Here is a 17,358-nt window from a genome sequence, read left to right as displayed (position 1 = left end):
ATATTCACCTTCGCCTCCACAAGATAGAGATCAGACATCCCTTCAGCTGCCCCTCTAAGCACATTAACATACAAAAGTCTCTCTTTTACATGCCTATCAATTAACACAATCCAATAGCGCCCTCTGGCCATCTCTCCAACTCACATACATATACTTATGTATATCTCTCTTTTAAGCCAGGTATTCCCAATCACCTGTCCTTTTTCAGCACAAATCCACGAGCTCTTCACCATTTCCATTTACAACACTGAACACCCAATTATACTCCCTCAACTGCCACATTACTCACCTTTGCAATCAAATCACCCATCAGTATAACCTAGTCTCGTGCATCAAAGGTGCTAACACACTCACTCACCTGCTCCCAAACTCTTGTCTCTCATGATCTTTCTTCTCATGACCAGTTGCATAGGCACCAATATTCACCCACCTCTCTCCTTCCACTTTCAGTTTTACCCATATCAATCTAGAGTTTACTTTCTTACACTCTATGACATATTCCCATATCTCCTACTTCAGTAGTAGTGCTTACTCCTTCCTTTGCTCTTGTCCTTTCACCAACCCCTGACTTTACTCCCAAGACATTCCTAAACCACTCTTCCCCTTTACCCTTGAGCTTTGTTTCACTCCAAGCTAAAACATCCAGGTTCCTTTCCTCAAACATACTACCTATCTCTCCTTTTTTCTCATCTTGGTTACATCCACACACATTCAGACATCCCAATCCGATCCTTTGAGGATAAGCACTCTCCACATGACTCGTGTTTCCCCTTTTAGAAATCTAAATTCAAGGAGGGGGATTTCCAGCCACCCGCTCCCGCCCCCTTTAGTTGCCTTCTAAGACACGCGGGAATACATGGGAGGTATTCTTTCTCCCCATCCCCATATTTATAAGAATATGATGAAAATCACAAGTATGTTTTCCACTACTAACACTATAACAATGTATTTCAGTTTTGTGTTTGTGTCAGCATAATGTGCAAAAAAGGAGGGGAGTAAGGCCCAAGTCTCAAGTGAGTTGCCACTATGGATGTTTTATGACTTAAAACCAATAGTTTTATTGTATATAATAACACTTTGTTATACTGTAAGCAGTGTAATTCACTGCTAATTTTTTCATACCGGCAAAATGATAAAATCCTATCATACTACTATCTGCACCGATCAAATGCAGTGGTGTCAGGGTCAGGCAGATCCTTGCAGCCCTATTTCCATTTGTCCTAAAAACACCCTCTCCTTTTCTACTGCAAAATAGGGGTAAAAGTGTATCAAATATGAGAAAATATATAATTATTATTCTCTAATGTCTACCATTTCCTGAATCAGCAAATTGGCACACAGAACTAATGAAGAAATGGCCTCATTCACTCTCTAGTAGTCATATGTACAGCACCAAACCTGAAGTCCATTATCCACGACCAAGTCAGACACACCTTTCCATGGTTTACCGTGACTGCTTCATATACCCTAGTTCAGTCTATTGACAGCACATCCCCTATAAGCAACACAGCTCTTCCACATCACTCTTCTGAAGAGAAACTTCATTCATCAACATATAAATCAAGTGGTGAGTGCAGTGCACTAACCCTACCACCAAGGTAAAATCTTGTAAGTAGTAAGGTACCCTCCTGCATGTTCCAGCATTTAACACTCATTATCATTCAACCCCAGGATCCCTTCTCCACGGGTTCCTGCAGCTTCAGAGCTGCACTAAGGAAAGGATGAACTCCTTTGGAGTGAGTAGGTCTATGATACAGCCTCAATAAAAGTGACTATTTACTCACAGCATAACCACAAGCAAGTGAACTCCTCTAATGCTTAAGAAAATGCTACAATATCTGTTTTGTTTACAAAACTGGTGACCAAGAGAACTATGTGCCAAAATTCAACCTACAAATATTTTCTGACAAGTTTTGACAATGGTGTGTAGTGGGAAGAATGTCATTTAAAGTTAATGAAATAAGAAAGGAAATAATCCATTTCAGTGATGTTACCTTTGCTTGACTGATTTGTCTGGATATATCTAGAAAAACAAGGCAAACATATAGTATCCAAGTCTTCGCCCTGCCATGCCACTGAGTTAGACCATGAAGCTCAAGGTAAGACTGTATAACTAGGTGATGAAGGAAATTACAGTTCATGTAAATATCAATCACTAGAGACTATCCACAACACCTTGGTGTAAGATTTAGACTTGCCAAAAGATTCCACAGAATTACTTAGATCAAGGTGGAAAGAATGGAACGCCCATGCTCAAATGATAGTTTTCCAAAGGTACTGGAACTACAAGGAACATTGTTCAGTTTTTCTCAAACCATTGATCTCTGGTGTATTGTAATTGTACTAGCCCTTTTTATGTACAAAGGGAATACAAAGAAATTTATACAGCAACAAACCACTGGGTCCTTTCAAGGCTGTGTGTCACATTGAATGATACTAGAAACTCACAGAATAGTATGGTAAAAGTTAAAAGGCATACAGATAATCCAAAAAGAATAACCAGCAAACTGTTAATGTGACTAAAGAGGAACAAATAATGTAAGTGGTGAATTTGAACTGAAATATTTATCAAATTTGTTCTTAAATGTATCTACAGTTTGCTTTTAATCACTCAAATTGTTACCAATCCTGTTCAAAAAAAAGTACTTTTATCCATGTGTTTATATCCATTACTGCAAGAGAAATCAGATGAATCAAGTCTGAAGTAATTTGATAAATCAAGATTATCAAAGCATTTAATGATTTTGAATACTTGTATTAGATCACCTCAACCTCTTTTCTAAGCCATTTGTTTCTCAGCTTGGGAATCATACTGGTAGCTTGACACTACACTCTACATTCTGCCTGTCTTTTTGTTTTTAGGGAAGTTAACCAAATCTGAACACAATATTCAATATGGGATGAACCAATGAATTGTAAAGAGTAAAGACGACTATTAAACACAACTCTTTGAGGATGGACAGTCAGTGAATTTCCCATCCACCAAAGTACAGCTTTATCAATGCCATGTGAATAAATTTTTGCTTGTAACCTTTAATGCAGAACCTTATCGAATGCTTTTTTAAAAATAAAGACATGACAGCTGCTTTACTTTTGTCATACATGTTGATTATATCATAAAAGAAAACAAACAGATTTGTCAGACATGAGCGATTTCATTGAAAACCATGCTGAGAATCATTTATTAAGTGCTTTTCCTCTAAATGGTTTACAAGTCTATCTCAAATGGTTTCCATAAGCTTTCCAACTACAGATGTTAGGCTAATTGGACAATAATTTCTGAGGAGTGACTTAGTTCCTTTATAGAATATCATTACACTGGCACTCTTCCATTTATCTAGAACTTTTCCTGTGGCAAGTGACTTTTTGAAAAGGGCACTCAAGGACTTAATCTCATTTTTTGCCCCTTTCATTGACCTCAGATAAAACTTATCAAGGCCTGCCATTTTATTCATTTTCATTCCATTTACGGTTGATACTATGCCTTGCTTTGAAAGGGTATATGTCTGGGACAAATGTTGAAGTTTGTAAGAGATAGAATGACTAATTCAAAGAACAGGTTTGTTGATGCAAGGTCTCCTCTCTCATCAATGAAACTGGATTCGAGACATGGGTTGTCTTCAGTTGTAAATATGGATGCAAAAAAGTTATTCAGAGTTTTTGCCATGGCTTTGTTGTCTTGAACCAAGTCATCAATTTCTGTAATTAATGGATCATTGACTCTCTTCCTTTTATCTCAACTGTAAAACTCCCTTGGGTTTCTTCTGCTATTTTCAGGTATGTATGCTTCATATTGATGTTTACTTTGTCACATAACTCTTACTGTCTAAGTGCAGATTTACATAACTTTATCTTGTTGGTTATTGGTCTTTCTGAGTTTCTTATGAGCTTCTTTCTAGATAACAGGCACTTATATTTCACCATTCTAATACCTTGACTTCGTTTTGAAATAGACTGTCAACAAGTTGACATGTATGTTTCCTCTACTGCTTTGAAGGTTTTACTGAAACTTTTCCAAACTATGTTCATGCTGTTTTCATTGACTATATTATCCCAAGTTTGCCTGTGAAGAACAATGCAAAGATCAGTAAACTTTTGTGTTTAAAATTGGATATTTTTTTCATGACTATCATGCAGACCAACATTACATGCAGTGTTGAAAGCAACCTCAAAATTAATTTGTCAGTGATCACTTGTACCAAACCTTTCTTCCATTTCAACATTATTTACCAGATTCTCATTTGTAGTAATAACTAAATCTGATATATTATTGTTGCAAGGAAGTTTCTCGACTAATTGGATTAGGGTACTATCAAGTATATTTAGGTAAAGGCCATACCCATATATACTGGAAAGTTATTCTCCCCAGTTAGATACAGGTATGCTAAAATCTCCAACAATGACAGAATCTTGCTCATTACAAACTTCTGCTAACTGAATATAAAAGCTCTCATCTACCTCTGGTGTCAGTGCAGAGGGACTACAAACTAATACTAGTTATTTTCTTACTTCGTTTATCTTTAATTTCCACAAAAATGGGACTTAAAGGAGCTTTAACAGAGAGCAAGACACCACCGCCTCTTTTGCTTTCCCTAACAAACAGGGTGCAGCCCAAAATTGATTATTTAGAAAATTTCTATTGATGATACCTAAACAAGATTCAGAAATAGGATACCTAACCAAGATCTGAAAATGTTGCAAAGTTTAATGTTGTATTACTTTACAATACACATTACACTGATTTTCTTTCTGTAGGGCATTCATTTTCTGAGAAAAAAAAAACCTATGAAGATAAGGAACTCTTCTGGTCATTCTGAACTTTGATGGCCACAAAATACACAAACCTTCTGTGTCTTTGGGCTAGTCAAGCCAGGGCCCGAACATTACATTAGGAGTGATTGGCCCAGGAAAAAGCATTTCACCCAAAGATCTTAGAACTAGCTACCTATCTCTGAAACCTGTTTCACTTTGGAAATCCATCTAGGGGGTGGCCAAAGCAAGAGTTTCCATAAATGGTGAACTCCAGCAAATTGTTTCTAGAGGCTCCTACCAAATGTCCTTACAGACTACTTCTATCTAATGTGTCTCCTTAAAGTTCTTGCCTAATGTTCCATCGCACTACTACTATTGAATGCTCCTTCCTAATGTTCCTTAAAACATTACAATTTCATCATTTGTTTAGATGAATAAAGTCCTGATGCCACTGCTACACATGAAATTTAGGCTAATGAAAATTTTTGTAAAAGGCTTAGACAAAGTCCTTGGAGTCCAATATCTTTGCCTCAGATTTCACAAATAAGCCTTGCAAAACTCAAAATGTTTCTTGGCCCATAAATACAACAGTTCAGTGATAGAAGCCATAAGAAGCATTTCAAACTTGTGAAAAGTAGGTAGGGATTGCATAAGGAGCTTTCAAGGAAATGAGAAGTTGGAAGATTACAAGGAAAGTATCAGACATTGTCGGAAAGTATAAGATTTTGGGTTGTAACAAGAAACGAGTTACACTACTTTTAATTACATCTGGATTTCTTCCCAGTAAATCAGAGATCAATTAGTGAGAAACACTTCATCCAGGGATTTCCAAAATGTAGCTACCATAGCTGTTGGGATGGCTGACTACTGCTGATGCTTGAAAGGGATGAATGATGCAATATAAAGGAAAAACTCCAAAAAGATGGTTCTTCACCTTGGCTAAAGAAGATATACTGTACTTGCATTGTTGAATAGTTAAAGTACATATCTGAATAACAATGTGTATCAACTATACATTTTCTATTTCTGATTATACCTACGAAATCAGAAGCATTCTGAACATAAATTTTACCTACACTTTCTAACACAAGGTACATATGATCACACGTATCAAGCACTGTAAAGTAGTTCCAAATCAGTATAATATACAAAAAACTACCAGTGTAAAAAGCAGGTTAGAAGTAGTGAAGAACACTGTTGTTAAAACAAAAGAAATATTCCTCCCATTTACAGACCACTTGATTTCAGTAAACATTCCTCATGAAAGAAAAACTGCCAACAACTTTGCCATTCTACTACAATTCACACATGTTAAGCAAGTTCATCTGATCAGCAAATGTGATCCTGTAACTTCTTTAATTTTTTTTTTCCAAAGCCATGATTATGTATAATAAAAAAATAATAAAATATAATTATTTTATTTTCATTCATTTTATTATACTTTGTCGCTGACTCCCGCATTAACAGGTAAGCGCAAGGAAACATGAAAAATGGCCCAACCCACCCACGTACACATGTTTATACATACATGCCTTCACACACACATAGACATACCTATATATTTCAACGTATACATATACAGACAAATACATATATATACACAAGTACATATTCATACTTGCTGCCTTCAGTCATTCCCATCGCCACCCCGCTACACATGGAATGGCATCCCCCGCACCCGCATGAGGTAGCGCTAGGAAAAGACAACAAAGGCCACATTTGTTCACACTCAGTCTCTAGCTGTCATGTGTAATACACCAAACCCACAGCTCCCTTTCCACATCTAGGCCCCCCAAAACTTTCCATGGTTTACCCCAGACACTTCACATGCCCTGGTTCAATCCACTGACAGCACGTCGACCTTGGTATACCACATCATTCCAATTCACTCTATTCCTTGCCCTCCTTTCACCCTCCTGCATGTTCGGCCCCGATCGCTCAAAATCTTTGTCACTCTGTCACTCCATCTTTCCACCTCCAATTCGGTCTCCCACTTCTCCTCGTTCCCTCCACCTCTGACACATATATACCCTTTGTCAAACTTTCCTCACTCATTCTCCATGTGACCAAACCATTTCAAAACACCCTCTTCTGCTCTCTCAACTACACTCTTATTATTACCACACATCTTGCTTACCCTTTCATTACTTGTTCGATCAAACAACCTCACACCACATAATGTCCTCAAACATCTTATTTCCAACACATCCACCACCCTCCGCACAACCCTATCTATAGCCCACGCCTTGCAACCATATAACATTGTTGGAACCACTATTCCTTCAAACATACCCATTTTCTCTTTTCGAGATAATGTTTTCACCTTCCACACATTCTTCAACACTCACAAAACTTTCATCCCCTCCCCCACCTTATGACTCACTTCTGCTTCCATGGTTCCATCTGCTGCCAAATCCACTTCCAGATATCTAAAACACTTCACTTCCACCAGTTTTTCTCCATTCAAACTTACCTCCCAATTGACTTGTCCCTCAACCCTACTGAACCTATTACCTTGCTCTTATTCACATTTACCCTCAGCTTTCTTCTTTCATACACTTTACCAAACTCAGTCACCAGCTTCTGCAGTTTCTCAAACGAATCAGCCACCAGCACTGTACCATCAGCAAACAGCAACTGACTCACTTCCCAAGCCCTCTCATCCACAGCAGACTGCATGCTTGCCCCTCTCTTCAAAACTCTTGCATTTACCTCCTTAACAACCCCATCCATAAACAAAAACAACCATGGAGACATCACGCACCCTGGGGCTAGGGGAGAAAGAATACTTCCCACATATTCCCTGCATGTTGTAGAAGGCAACTAAAAGGGGAGTGAGTGGGGGGCTGGAAATCCTCCTCTCTCGTTTTTAATTTTCCAAAAGAAGGAACAGAGAAGGGGGCCAAGTGAGGATGTTCCCTCAAAGGCTCAGTCCTCTGTTCTTAACACTACCTCGCTAACGTGGGAAATTGCAAATAGTAGGGAAAAAAAATATACATATATATTCTTTCGTACTATTCGCCATTTCCCGCGTTAGCGAGGTAGCGTTAAGAACAGAGGACTGGGCCTTTGAGGGAATATCCTCACCTGGCCCCCTTCTCTGTTCCTTCTTTTGGAAAATTGGAAAAAAAAAAAAAAAAAAACGAGAGGGGAGGATTTCCAGCCATTCGCATACATATATATGTTTATATATATACCTTGCCTATGCGGGAAATGGAGAAGAAAAAATATAAGTACACAATAATGTCCAGAGATTACCTGAAATACATTTACACATTTTTATGCATTACTGTTTTTTCAACATGAAACACTATCTCAACTAAAAGACTGAATCACAGATGCTAAAATCAAAATGTAATGAAAAAAGGAAGATGCTTTCCAAATACATCTTCATTTTTTCCAATCATACTTTTCAGTATGAGGCATTATTCTGATTTGAGACAATGAACTGAACATACTGCAATCAAAATGCAATGCATATTAATTGTCTTCTATAGAATTATGAATATTATTTTCAAAAGATTTTTCATTGTTATTGATTTTGTAAATGGACTTCTACACTGAAGCCAATTTTGACTCATACTCTTTCAGCTGCTCAAGGAACCCAGTATTGGGCCTTATGAATGACCTCTTAGACTTCACAAAGTTAAAGGCCTCATCAAAATTCATGCTGTAATATCTCATTAAATAAGCTATTACGACCGAAACTGACCGTGAAACTCCAGCATTACAGTGAACCAGAACACAACCTCCTGACAAAACTGTATTGTGAATGTAATCACAACACTCATCAAAAATATCAATTATTCGACAAGTTGGTGTATCAAAGACCTCTTTAGTTTTATAAATGAACCAACCCTCATAAAGATTAATTATTCCAGTGGCAACATTTAGAATGTGGGTAACTTTAATTTTGGTAAGAAGATCAAGATCATGAGCAACATCTTGTGATCCTAAGATGACCTTATTAAGGATGTGGGAGTAACGTAGATCTGGTTTAGTATCTATCACAAAGCCTGGACTGGAGGAAGGCACTGCCACTACTTTTTGAGACCCATCAAAGAACATTTCCTCAATTTTGGATTGACCATCAGGGGTAGTTACTTGTGTTTGGGTGTGGCGCAGTGTTCCTCTTTTGGCAGCCAACTGCTTTGCTAAACTTGACATAATGACAGTAGTTTATGCCAACCCACAAAAGTAGTAATCTGTTTTATGGTATAAAAAAGCAGGTTATAACTATAAAATCTAAGATCTCCAAGAAATTACAGTATACTATCAACAAACTTACCTTTACAGTTGGCATTAAACCTTGAGTACGCCTGTTACTTTTTTTTCAAAAGGTAATGTCTGTTTCAAAACCTGTAAATTTCCTTCATCTTAGATCACTATTCTACAAAACAGATACAACTATTTCAAACTTGTTCAGTAACCCCAAATACGCTGGCATATAATACCAATAAAACTTTTGTTTCAAATGTCACATGTCATATCTTTATCATATCATTTTCAAAAGACTTTTCAACATGTCTTTTGTTTCACTGCATTATCTGTAGCATGTCCACTGTTCATAAAAATGTGAGAAGGATAGTGAACACTCAGTAGAAAGAGGCCATCAGGAGGTGCACACTGGACATGTGTGTTCCACTTCTGTGGTGAAGGATTATCCAGCATGTACTTTATATCTTCAGAGGATATACAGCCTTGAGCACAGGCTACCAACACACCAACTATCCTGCGTACCTGAAATATTCCATTTCCATTATTAAATGACAAAAATGTAACTCTGTGGCAGTGAAACAGCTGGATATACACAGGATTAATGTAATCTGTCAAATCTATGATCCCACATTCTAATTTACTATTTAGGTCCACAAATTTCTCCTACGGGGGGAAATCTATAAACTGCTTAGGCACTATACACACTAGTAAGATTATGATATGTACATTTAAAGAAAAGAAATGGGTTTATGTAACTTGATGCACCCATGGAAAGGGTAGTCGTGCAAATGACTGAAAAAAGTTCTTTAAATGGGACCAAGAGGATATATGTGTCGGAGGTGGAGGGAACGAGGAGAAGTGGGAGACCAAATTGGAGGTGGGAAGATGGAGTGAAAAAGATTTTGAGTGATCGGGGCCTGAACATGCAGGAGGGTGAAAGGCGGGCAAGGAATAGAGTGAATTGGATCGATGTGGTACACCGGGGTCGACGTGCTGTCAATGGATTGAATCAGGCCATGTGAAGCGTCTGGGGTAAACCATGGAAAGTCCTGTGGGGCCTGGATGTGGAAAGGGAGCTGTGGTTTAGGGCATTATTACATGACAGCTAGAAACTGAGTGTGAACGAATGGGGCCTTTGTTGTCTTTTCCTAGCGCTACCTCGCACACATGAGGGGCGAGGGGGATGTTACTCCATGTATGGCGAGGTGGCGATGGGAATAAATAAAGGCAGACAGTATGAATTATGTACATGTGTATATATGTATATGTCTGTGTGTGTATATATATGTGTACATGGAGATGTATAGGTATGTATATTTGCGTGTGTGGATGTGTATGTGTATACAGGTGTATGGGGGTGGGTTGGGCCATTTCTTTCGTCTGTTTCTTTGTGCTACCTCACAAACACGGGAGACAGCGACAAAGCAAAATAAATAAATAAAATAAAATGTATATGTATGTGGGTGTATGGGCATTTATGTGTATATATGTGTATATGAGTGGTTGGGCCATTCTTCATCCGTTTCCTTGCACTACCTCACTGATGCAGGAAACAGCGACTAAGTATAATAAATAAATAAATAAATAATGTGTATATGAGTGGATGGGACATTCTTTGTCTGTTTCCTGACGCTACCTCACTGACACGGGAGATGGCGATCAAGTGTAGAATATATAAAATCTATTGGACTAACGGTGACATCTCTTTTCAGGCTGGTAACCTGGAACACAGTGGTGGCTCAAATTTTTGCAATGCTGTGGTACTGGTGAATAAAATTCTTTCTGTTTACATACAGAAAATATTAGAAGGAACGTGGTTTGCAGAACTGATGGTAACAGACCAAGATAAACATAGTTTGAATGAGGTGCATTAATGTGCCAGTCAGCTGATTAAACTAGATGAATGTTTCCAGCTTGTGTTTTATCTAAAATATCAATCTTACTTTGATAAATATCCAATTAAACAAAAATGAAAGTAATTAAATGATAAAATTCAATAAATAGGAATTGTTTCTGTCTCAATCATCAATTTCACATTGCTTATGGTTATGACCAGAAAGGTTATGAACCAGACATTACATGCATCATAGAAAAACTTATAAATAAGTTGTGACTTACACAAAGTTAAATATGGTACCTGAAGTTGCCTTTGATCTGGTAAGTGGAAAGCTCTGAAGATATCAATATCAAGCTGACCAACAGTAAAATGCCACAAAATGTCTAACTAAACCTCCAGTCTTGATGCTCTTCCTAATCTTGTTCTTCCCAAAAGGACAAGAATCAGTGGGCACTTTCCAGACAAAGAATGCTGTAAGTATAGGAGGTTATAAAACAATATGATAGTGTAAAGGATGCAAGCTGTATGTCTACCACAACTTGGAGTGCATCAGACTGGCTTCCATGGGCATGTTGTCAACTGCTAGAGAACAATCACTCATTGGAGTGATCCCTCTCTGTTACTGTGAACTGCACTACTTTTGGAATTTTTTACATTTCCTTGGGTTTTAAAGTATATGTCTTCATTAACTTCTTCATGAACAGTGTATATAATACTGTATATGCCTTGAATGCACTACTATTTACCAGAGCATGATCACTCTGGTGAGTGATTGCTTGTAAGAACAAACACTCGCTATCGCCACATGTGATTTTTGAAACCTTTCACAATCTTTTTCTACCTACATTTTTCAATCTATGTTTTCTTGAGCACTGTATAAGTAGACCACCATTAGCAGGTCACCAGGTAACTAGGACCAGATGTAATGGGTTGAACCAGGGCATATAAAACAATTAAGGTAAACTACAGAGTAGCCTGGGAGGCTATGTTTTGGATGGTAGTCTCAGGCTTCAGTACGCTAGAGAATGGATGTATGAGAATGAGTTTAATGTTCATTTGTTCTTAAGCTATCTCAGAAAAGCAGGGAAAATAATTAGGTATAAACAAATTACCATAAATGTTCACCTGTATAATCAAAATGTAACATACCATGCTTCTCAATATACAGTAAACTTATTACTAACTATGACTAACCTGTTTATAGAGAAATGAACTGCCCCTAACAGTAATGTCCCAAAACTGTAGGTGGGATGCCAACGGATCATAATCAAATTTCAACAAGGGTTGACCTGGTATCACAGATATCTGAAAAGTAAACAAGAGTTTATTCATGTCATAAACCAGGTAACTACATGATATATATTATATACATTATATTAAACCAATGTTTCCCAAGTCAGCAAGATAGCGCAAGGAAACAGACGAAGAATGGCCCAACCACCCACATACACATATACATACATAAACACCCATATATGCATATTTTTTTCTTTTTTTTTTTTTTTTTTTTTGCTTTGTCGGTCTTCCGCGTTTGCGAGGTAGCGCAAGGAAACAGACGAAAGAAATGGCCCAACCCACCCCCATACACATGTATATACATACGTCCACACACGCAAATATACATACCTACACAGCTTTCCATGGTTTACCCCAGACGCTTCACATGCCCTGATTCAATCCACTGACAGCACGTCAACCCCGGTATACCAAATCGATCCAATTCACTCTATTCCTTGCCCTCCTTTCACCCTCCTGCATGTTCAGGCCCCAATCACACAAAATCTTCTTCACTCCATCTTTCCACCTCCAATTTGGTCTCCCACTTCTCCTCGTTCCCTCCATCTCCGACACATATATCCTCTTGGTCAATCTTTCCTCACTCATTCTCTCCATGTGCCCAAACCATTTCAAAACACCCTCTTCTGCTCTCTCAACCACACTCTTTTTATTTCCACACATCTCTCTTACCCTTACGTTACTTACTAGATCAAACCACCTCACACCACACATTGTCCTCAAACATCTCATTTCCAGCACATCCATCCTCCTACGCACAACTCTATCCATAGCCCACGCCTCGCAACCATACAACATTGTTGGAACCACTATTCCTTCAAACATACCCATTTTTGCTTTCCGAGGTAATGTTCTCGACTTCCACACATTCTTCAAGGTTCCCAGGATTTTCGCCCCCTCCCCCACCCTATGATCCACTTCCGCTTCCATGGTTCCATCCGCTGCCAGATCCACTCCCAGATATCTAAAACACTTTACTTCCTCCAGTTTTTCTCCATTCAAACTTACCTCCCAATTGACTTAACCCTCAACCCTACTGTACCTAATTACTTTGCTCTTATTCACATTTACTCTTAACTTTCTTCTTTCACACACTTTACCAAACTCAGTCACCAGCTTCTGCAGTTTCTCACGTAAATCAGCCACCAGCGCTGTATCATCATCGAACAACAACTGACTCGCTTCCCAAGCTCTCTCATCCCCAACAGACTTCATACTTGCCCCTCTTTCCAAAACTCTTGCATTCACCTCCCTAACAACCCCATCCATAAACAAATTAAACAACCATGGAGACATCACACACCCCTGCTGCAAACCTACATTCACTGAGAACCAATCACTTTCCTCTCTTCCTACACGTACACATGCCTTACATCCTCGATAAAAACTTTTCACTGCTTCTAACAACTTGCCTCCCACACCATATATTCTTAATACCTTCCACAGAGCATCTCTATCAACTCTATCATATGCCTTCTCCAGATCCATAAATGCTACATACAAATCCATTTGCTTTTCTAAGTATTTCTCACATACATTCTTCAAAGCAAACACCTGATCCACACATCCTCTACCACTTCTGAAACCACACTGCTCTTCCCCAATCTGATGCTCTGTACATGCCTTCACCCTCTCAATCAATACCCTCCCATATAATTTACCAGGAATACTCAACAAACTTATACCTCTGTAATTTGAGCACTCACTCTTATCCCCTTTGCCTTTGTACAATGGCACTATGCACGCATTCCGCCAATCCTCAGGCACCTCACCATGAGTCATACATACATTAAATAACCTTACCAACCAGTCAATAATACAGTCACCCCCTTTTTTAATAAATTCCACTGCAATACCATCCAAACCTGCTGCCTTGCCAGCTTTCATCTTCCATAAAGCTTTTACTACCTCTTCTCTGTTTACCAAATCATTTTCCCTAACCCTCTCACTTTGCACACCACCTCGACCAAAACACCCTATATCTGCCACTCTATCATCAAACACATTCAACAAACCTTCAAAATACTCACTCCATCTCCTTCTCACATCACCACTACTTGTTATCACCTCCTCATATGCATATATATATTATATCATATTTATGTATTTTGCTTTATCACTGTTTCCCGCATTAGCGAGATAGCACAAAGAAACAGACAAAAGAATGGCCCAACCCACCCACATACACATGTATATACATACACGTCCACACACACAAATATACATACCTATACATCTCAACGTATACATATATATACACACAGACATATACATATATACACATGTACATAATTCATACAGTCTGCCTTTATTCATTCCCGTTGCCACCCCGCCACACATGAAATAACAACCCCCACCCCCTCATGTGTGCGAGGTAGCGCTAGGAAAAGACAAAAAAGGCCACATTCGTTCACACTCAGTCTCTAGCTGTCATGTAATAATGCACCGAAACCACAGCTCCTTCTCCACATCCAGGCCCTACAGAACTTTCCATGGTTTACCCCAGATGCTTCACATGCCCTGGTTCAATCCATTGACAATACATCGACCCTAAAATACCACATTGTTCCAATTCACTCTATTCCTTGCAAGCCTTTCATCCTCCTGCATGTTCAGGCCCCAATCACTCAAAATCTTTTTCACTCCATCTTTCCACCTCCAATTTGGTCTCCCACCTCTCCTCGTTCCCTCCACCTCTGACACATATATCCTCTTGGTCAATCTTTCCTCACTCATTCTCTCCATGTGACCAAACCATTTGAAAACATCCTCTTCTGCTCTCTCAACCACACTCTTTTTATTACCACACATCTCTCTTACCCTATTATTACTTACTCGATCAAACCACCTCACACCACATATTGTCCTCAAACATCTCATTTCCAGCACATCCACCCTCCTGCGCACAACTCTATCTATAGCACACGCCTCGCAACCATATAACATTGTTGGAGCCACTATTCCTTCGAACATACCCATTTTTGCTTTCTGAGATAATGTTCTCAACTTCCACACATTCTTCAACGCTCCCAGAACTTTCGCCCCCTCCCCCACCCTATGATTCACTTCCGCTTCCATAGTTCCATCCGCTGCCAAATCCACTCCAAGATATCTAAAACACTTCACTTCCTCCGGTTTTTCTCCATCCAAACTTACCTCCCAATTGACTTGTCCCTCAACCCTACTGTACCTAATAACCTTGCTCATATTCACATTTACTCTCAGCTTTCTTCTTTCACACACTTCACCAAACTCAGTCACCAGCTTCTGCAGTTTCTCACACAAATCAGCCACCAGTGCTGTATCATCAGCGAACAGCAACTGACTCACTTCCCAAGCTCTCTCATCCACAACAGACTGCACTCTTGCCCCTCTTTCCAAAACTCTTGCATTCACCTCCCTAACAACCCCATCCATAAACAAATTAAACAAACATGGAGACATCACACACCCCTGCCACAAACCTACATTCACTGAGAACCAATCACTTTGCTCTCTTCCTACACGCACACATGCCTTACATCCTCGATAAAAACTTTTCACTGCTTCTAACAACTTGCCTGCCACACCATATATTCTTAATACCTTCCACAGAGCATCTCTATCAACTCTATCATATGCCTTCTCCAAATCCAGAAATGCTACATACAAATCTATTTCCTTTTCTAAGTATTTCTCGCATACATTCTTCAATGGAAATGCTTGATCCACACATCCTCTACCACTTCTGAAACCACACTGCTCTTCCGCAATCTTATGCTCTGTACATGCCTTCACCCTCTCAATCAATACCCCTCTCAATCAATACCCTCCCATACAATTTCCCAAGAATACTCAACAAACTTATACCTCTGTAATTTGAGCACTCACTCTTATCCCCTTTGCCTTTGTACAATGGCACTATGCAGGCATTCCACCAATCCTCAGGCACCTCACCATGAGTCATACATACATTAAATAACCTTACCAACCAGTCAACAATACAGTCACCCCCTTTTTTAATAAATTCCACGGCAATACCATCCAAACCTGTTGCCTTGCTGGCTTTCATCTTCCACAAAGCTTTTAATACCTCTTCTCTCTTTACCAAATCATTTTCCCTAACCCTCTCACTCTGCACACCACCTCGACCAAAACACCCTATATCTGCCACTCTATCATCAAACACTTTCAACAAACCTTCAAAATATTCACTCCATCTCCTCACATCACCACTACTTGTTATCACCTCCCCATTAGCCCCCTTCACTGATGTTCCCATTTGTTCCCTTGTCTTATGCACTTTATTTACCTCCTTCCAAAACATCTATCTATTCTCCCTAAAATTTAATGATGCTCTCTCACCCCAACTCTCATTTGCCGTCTTTTTCATCTCTTGCACCTTTCTCTTGACCTCCTGCCTCTTTCTTTTATACATCTCCCACTCATTTGCATTATTCCCCTACAAAAAATGTCCAAATGCCTCTCTCTTCTCTTTCACTAATACTCTTACTTCTTCATCCCACCACTCACTACCCTTTCTAATCTGCCCACCTCCCACGCTTCTCATGCCACAAGCATCTTTTGCGCAAGGCATCACTACTTCCCTAAATACATCCCATTCCTCCCCTACTCCCCTTACGTCCTTTGTTCTCACCTTTTTCCTTTCTGTACTCAGTCTCTCCTGGTACTTCCTCACAAAAGTCTCCTTCCCAAGCTCACTTACTCTCACCACTCTTTTCACCCCAACATTCTCTCCTCTTTTCTGAAAACCTCTACAAATCTTCACCTTCACCTCCACAAGATAATGATCAGACATCCCTCCAGTTGCACCTCTCAGCACATTAACATCCAAAAGTCTCTCTTTCGCATGCCTATCAATTAACACGTAATCCAATAACGCTCTCTGGCCATCTCTCCTACTTACATACGTATACTTATGTATATCTCTCTTTTTAAACCAGGTATTCCCAATCACCAGTCCTTTTTCAGCACATAAATTTACAAGCTCTTCACTATTTCCATTTACAACACTGAACACCCCATGTACACCAATTATTCCCTCAACTGCCATATTACTCACCTTTGCATTCAAATCACCCATCACTATAACCTGGTCTCGTGCATCAAAACTACTAACACACTCATTCAGCTGCTCCCAAAACACTTGCCTATCATGATCTTTCTTCTCATGCCCAGGTGCATATGCAGCAATAATCACCCATCTCTCTCCATCCACTTTCAGTTTTACCCATATCAATCTAGAGTTTACTTTC

General features: G+C 39.2%; 2 protein-coding genes across 7 annotated transcripts in view; both read right to left on the bottom strand.

Moving 5' to 3' along the window:
- Positions 1–4,690: 4,690 nt before the first annotated feature.
- On the bottom strand, positions 4,691–8,919 carry Mkp (MAP kinase-specific phosphatase). Its single transcript, XM_071690021.1, has one exon. The coding sequence runs from the start codon at positions 8,917–8,919 to the stop codon at positions 8,308–8,310; it is 612 nt and encodes a 203-aa protein (XP_071546122.1). The 3' UTR covers positions 4,691–8,307.
- The window catches only part of LOC139763694 (tRNA pseudouridine synthase-like 1), a 122,000-nt gene continuing 109,332 nt past the window's right edge, over positions 4,691–17,358 (bottom strand). For 3 of the 6 annotated variants that reach the window (XM_071690013.1, XM_071690016.1, XM_071690014.1), the window contains 2 exons: positions 12,002–12,112; positions 9,271–9,492 (listed from right to left, as the gene is read on the bottom strand). In XM_071690013.1, coding sequence (XP_071546114.1) covers positions 9,271–9,492; positions 12,002–12,112 — 333 coding nt within the window. Of the gene's footprint in view, positions 9,493–11,088; positions 11,279–12,001; positions 12,113–17,358 lie in introns of all 6 variants that reach the window. The other 3 variants (XR_011716215.1, XR_011716216.1, XM_071690015.1) reach the window with 3 other exon arrangements.

Source organism: Panulirus ornatus, chromosome 47 (genome assembly GCF_036320965.1).
Source record: "Panulirus ornatus isolate Po-2019 chromosome 47, ASM3632096v1, whole genome shotgun sequence".
Classification (NCBI taxonomy): Eukaryota; Metazoa; Arthropoda; class Malacostraca; order Decapoda; family Palinuridae; genus Panulirus; species Panulirus ornatus.
This window is presented reverse-complemented; position numbering and strand designations above follow the sequence as displayed.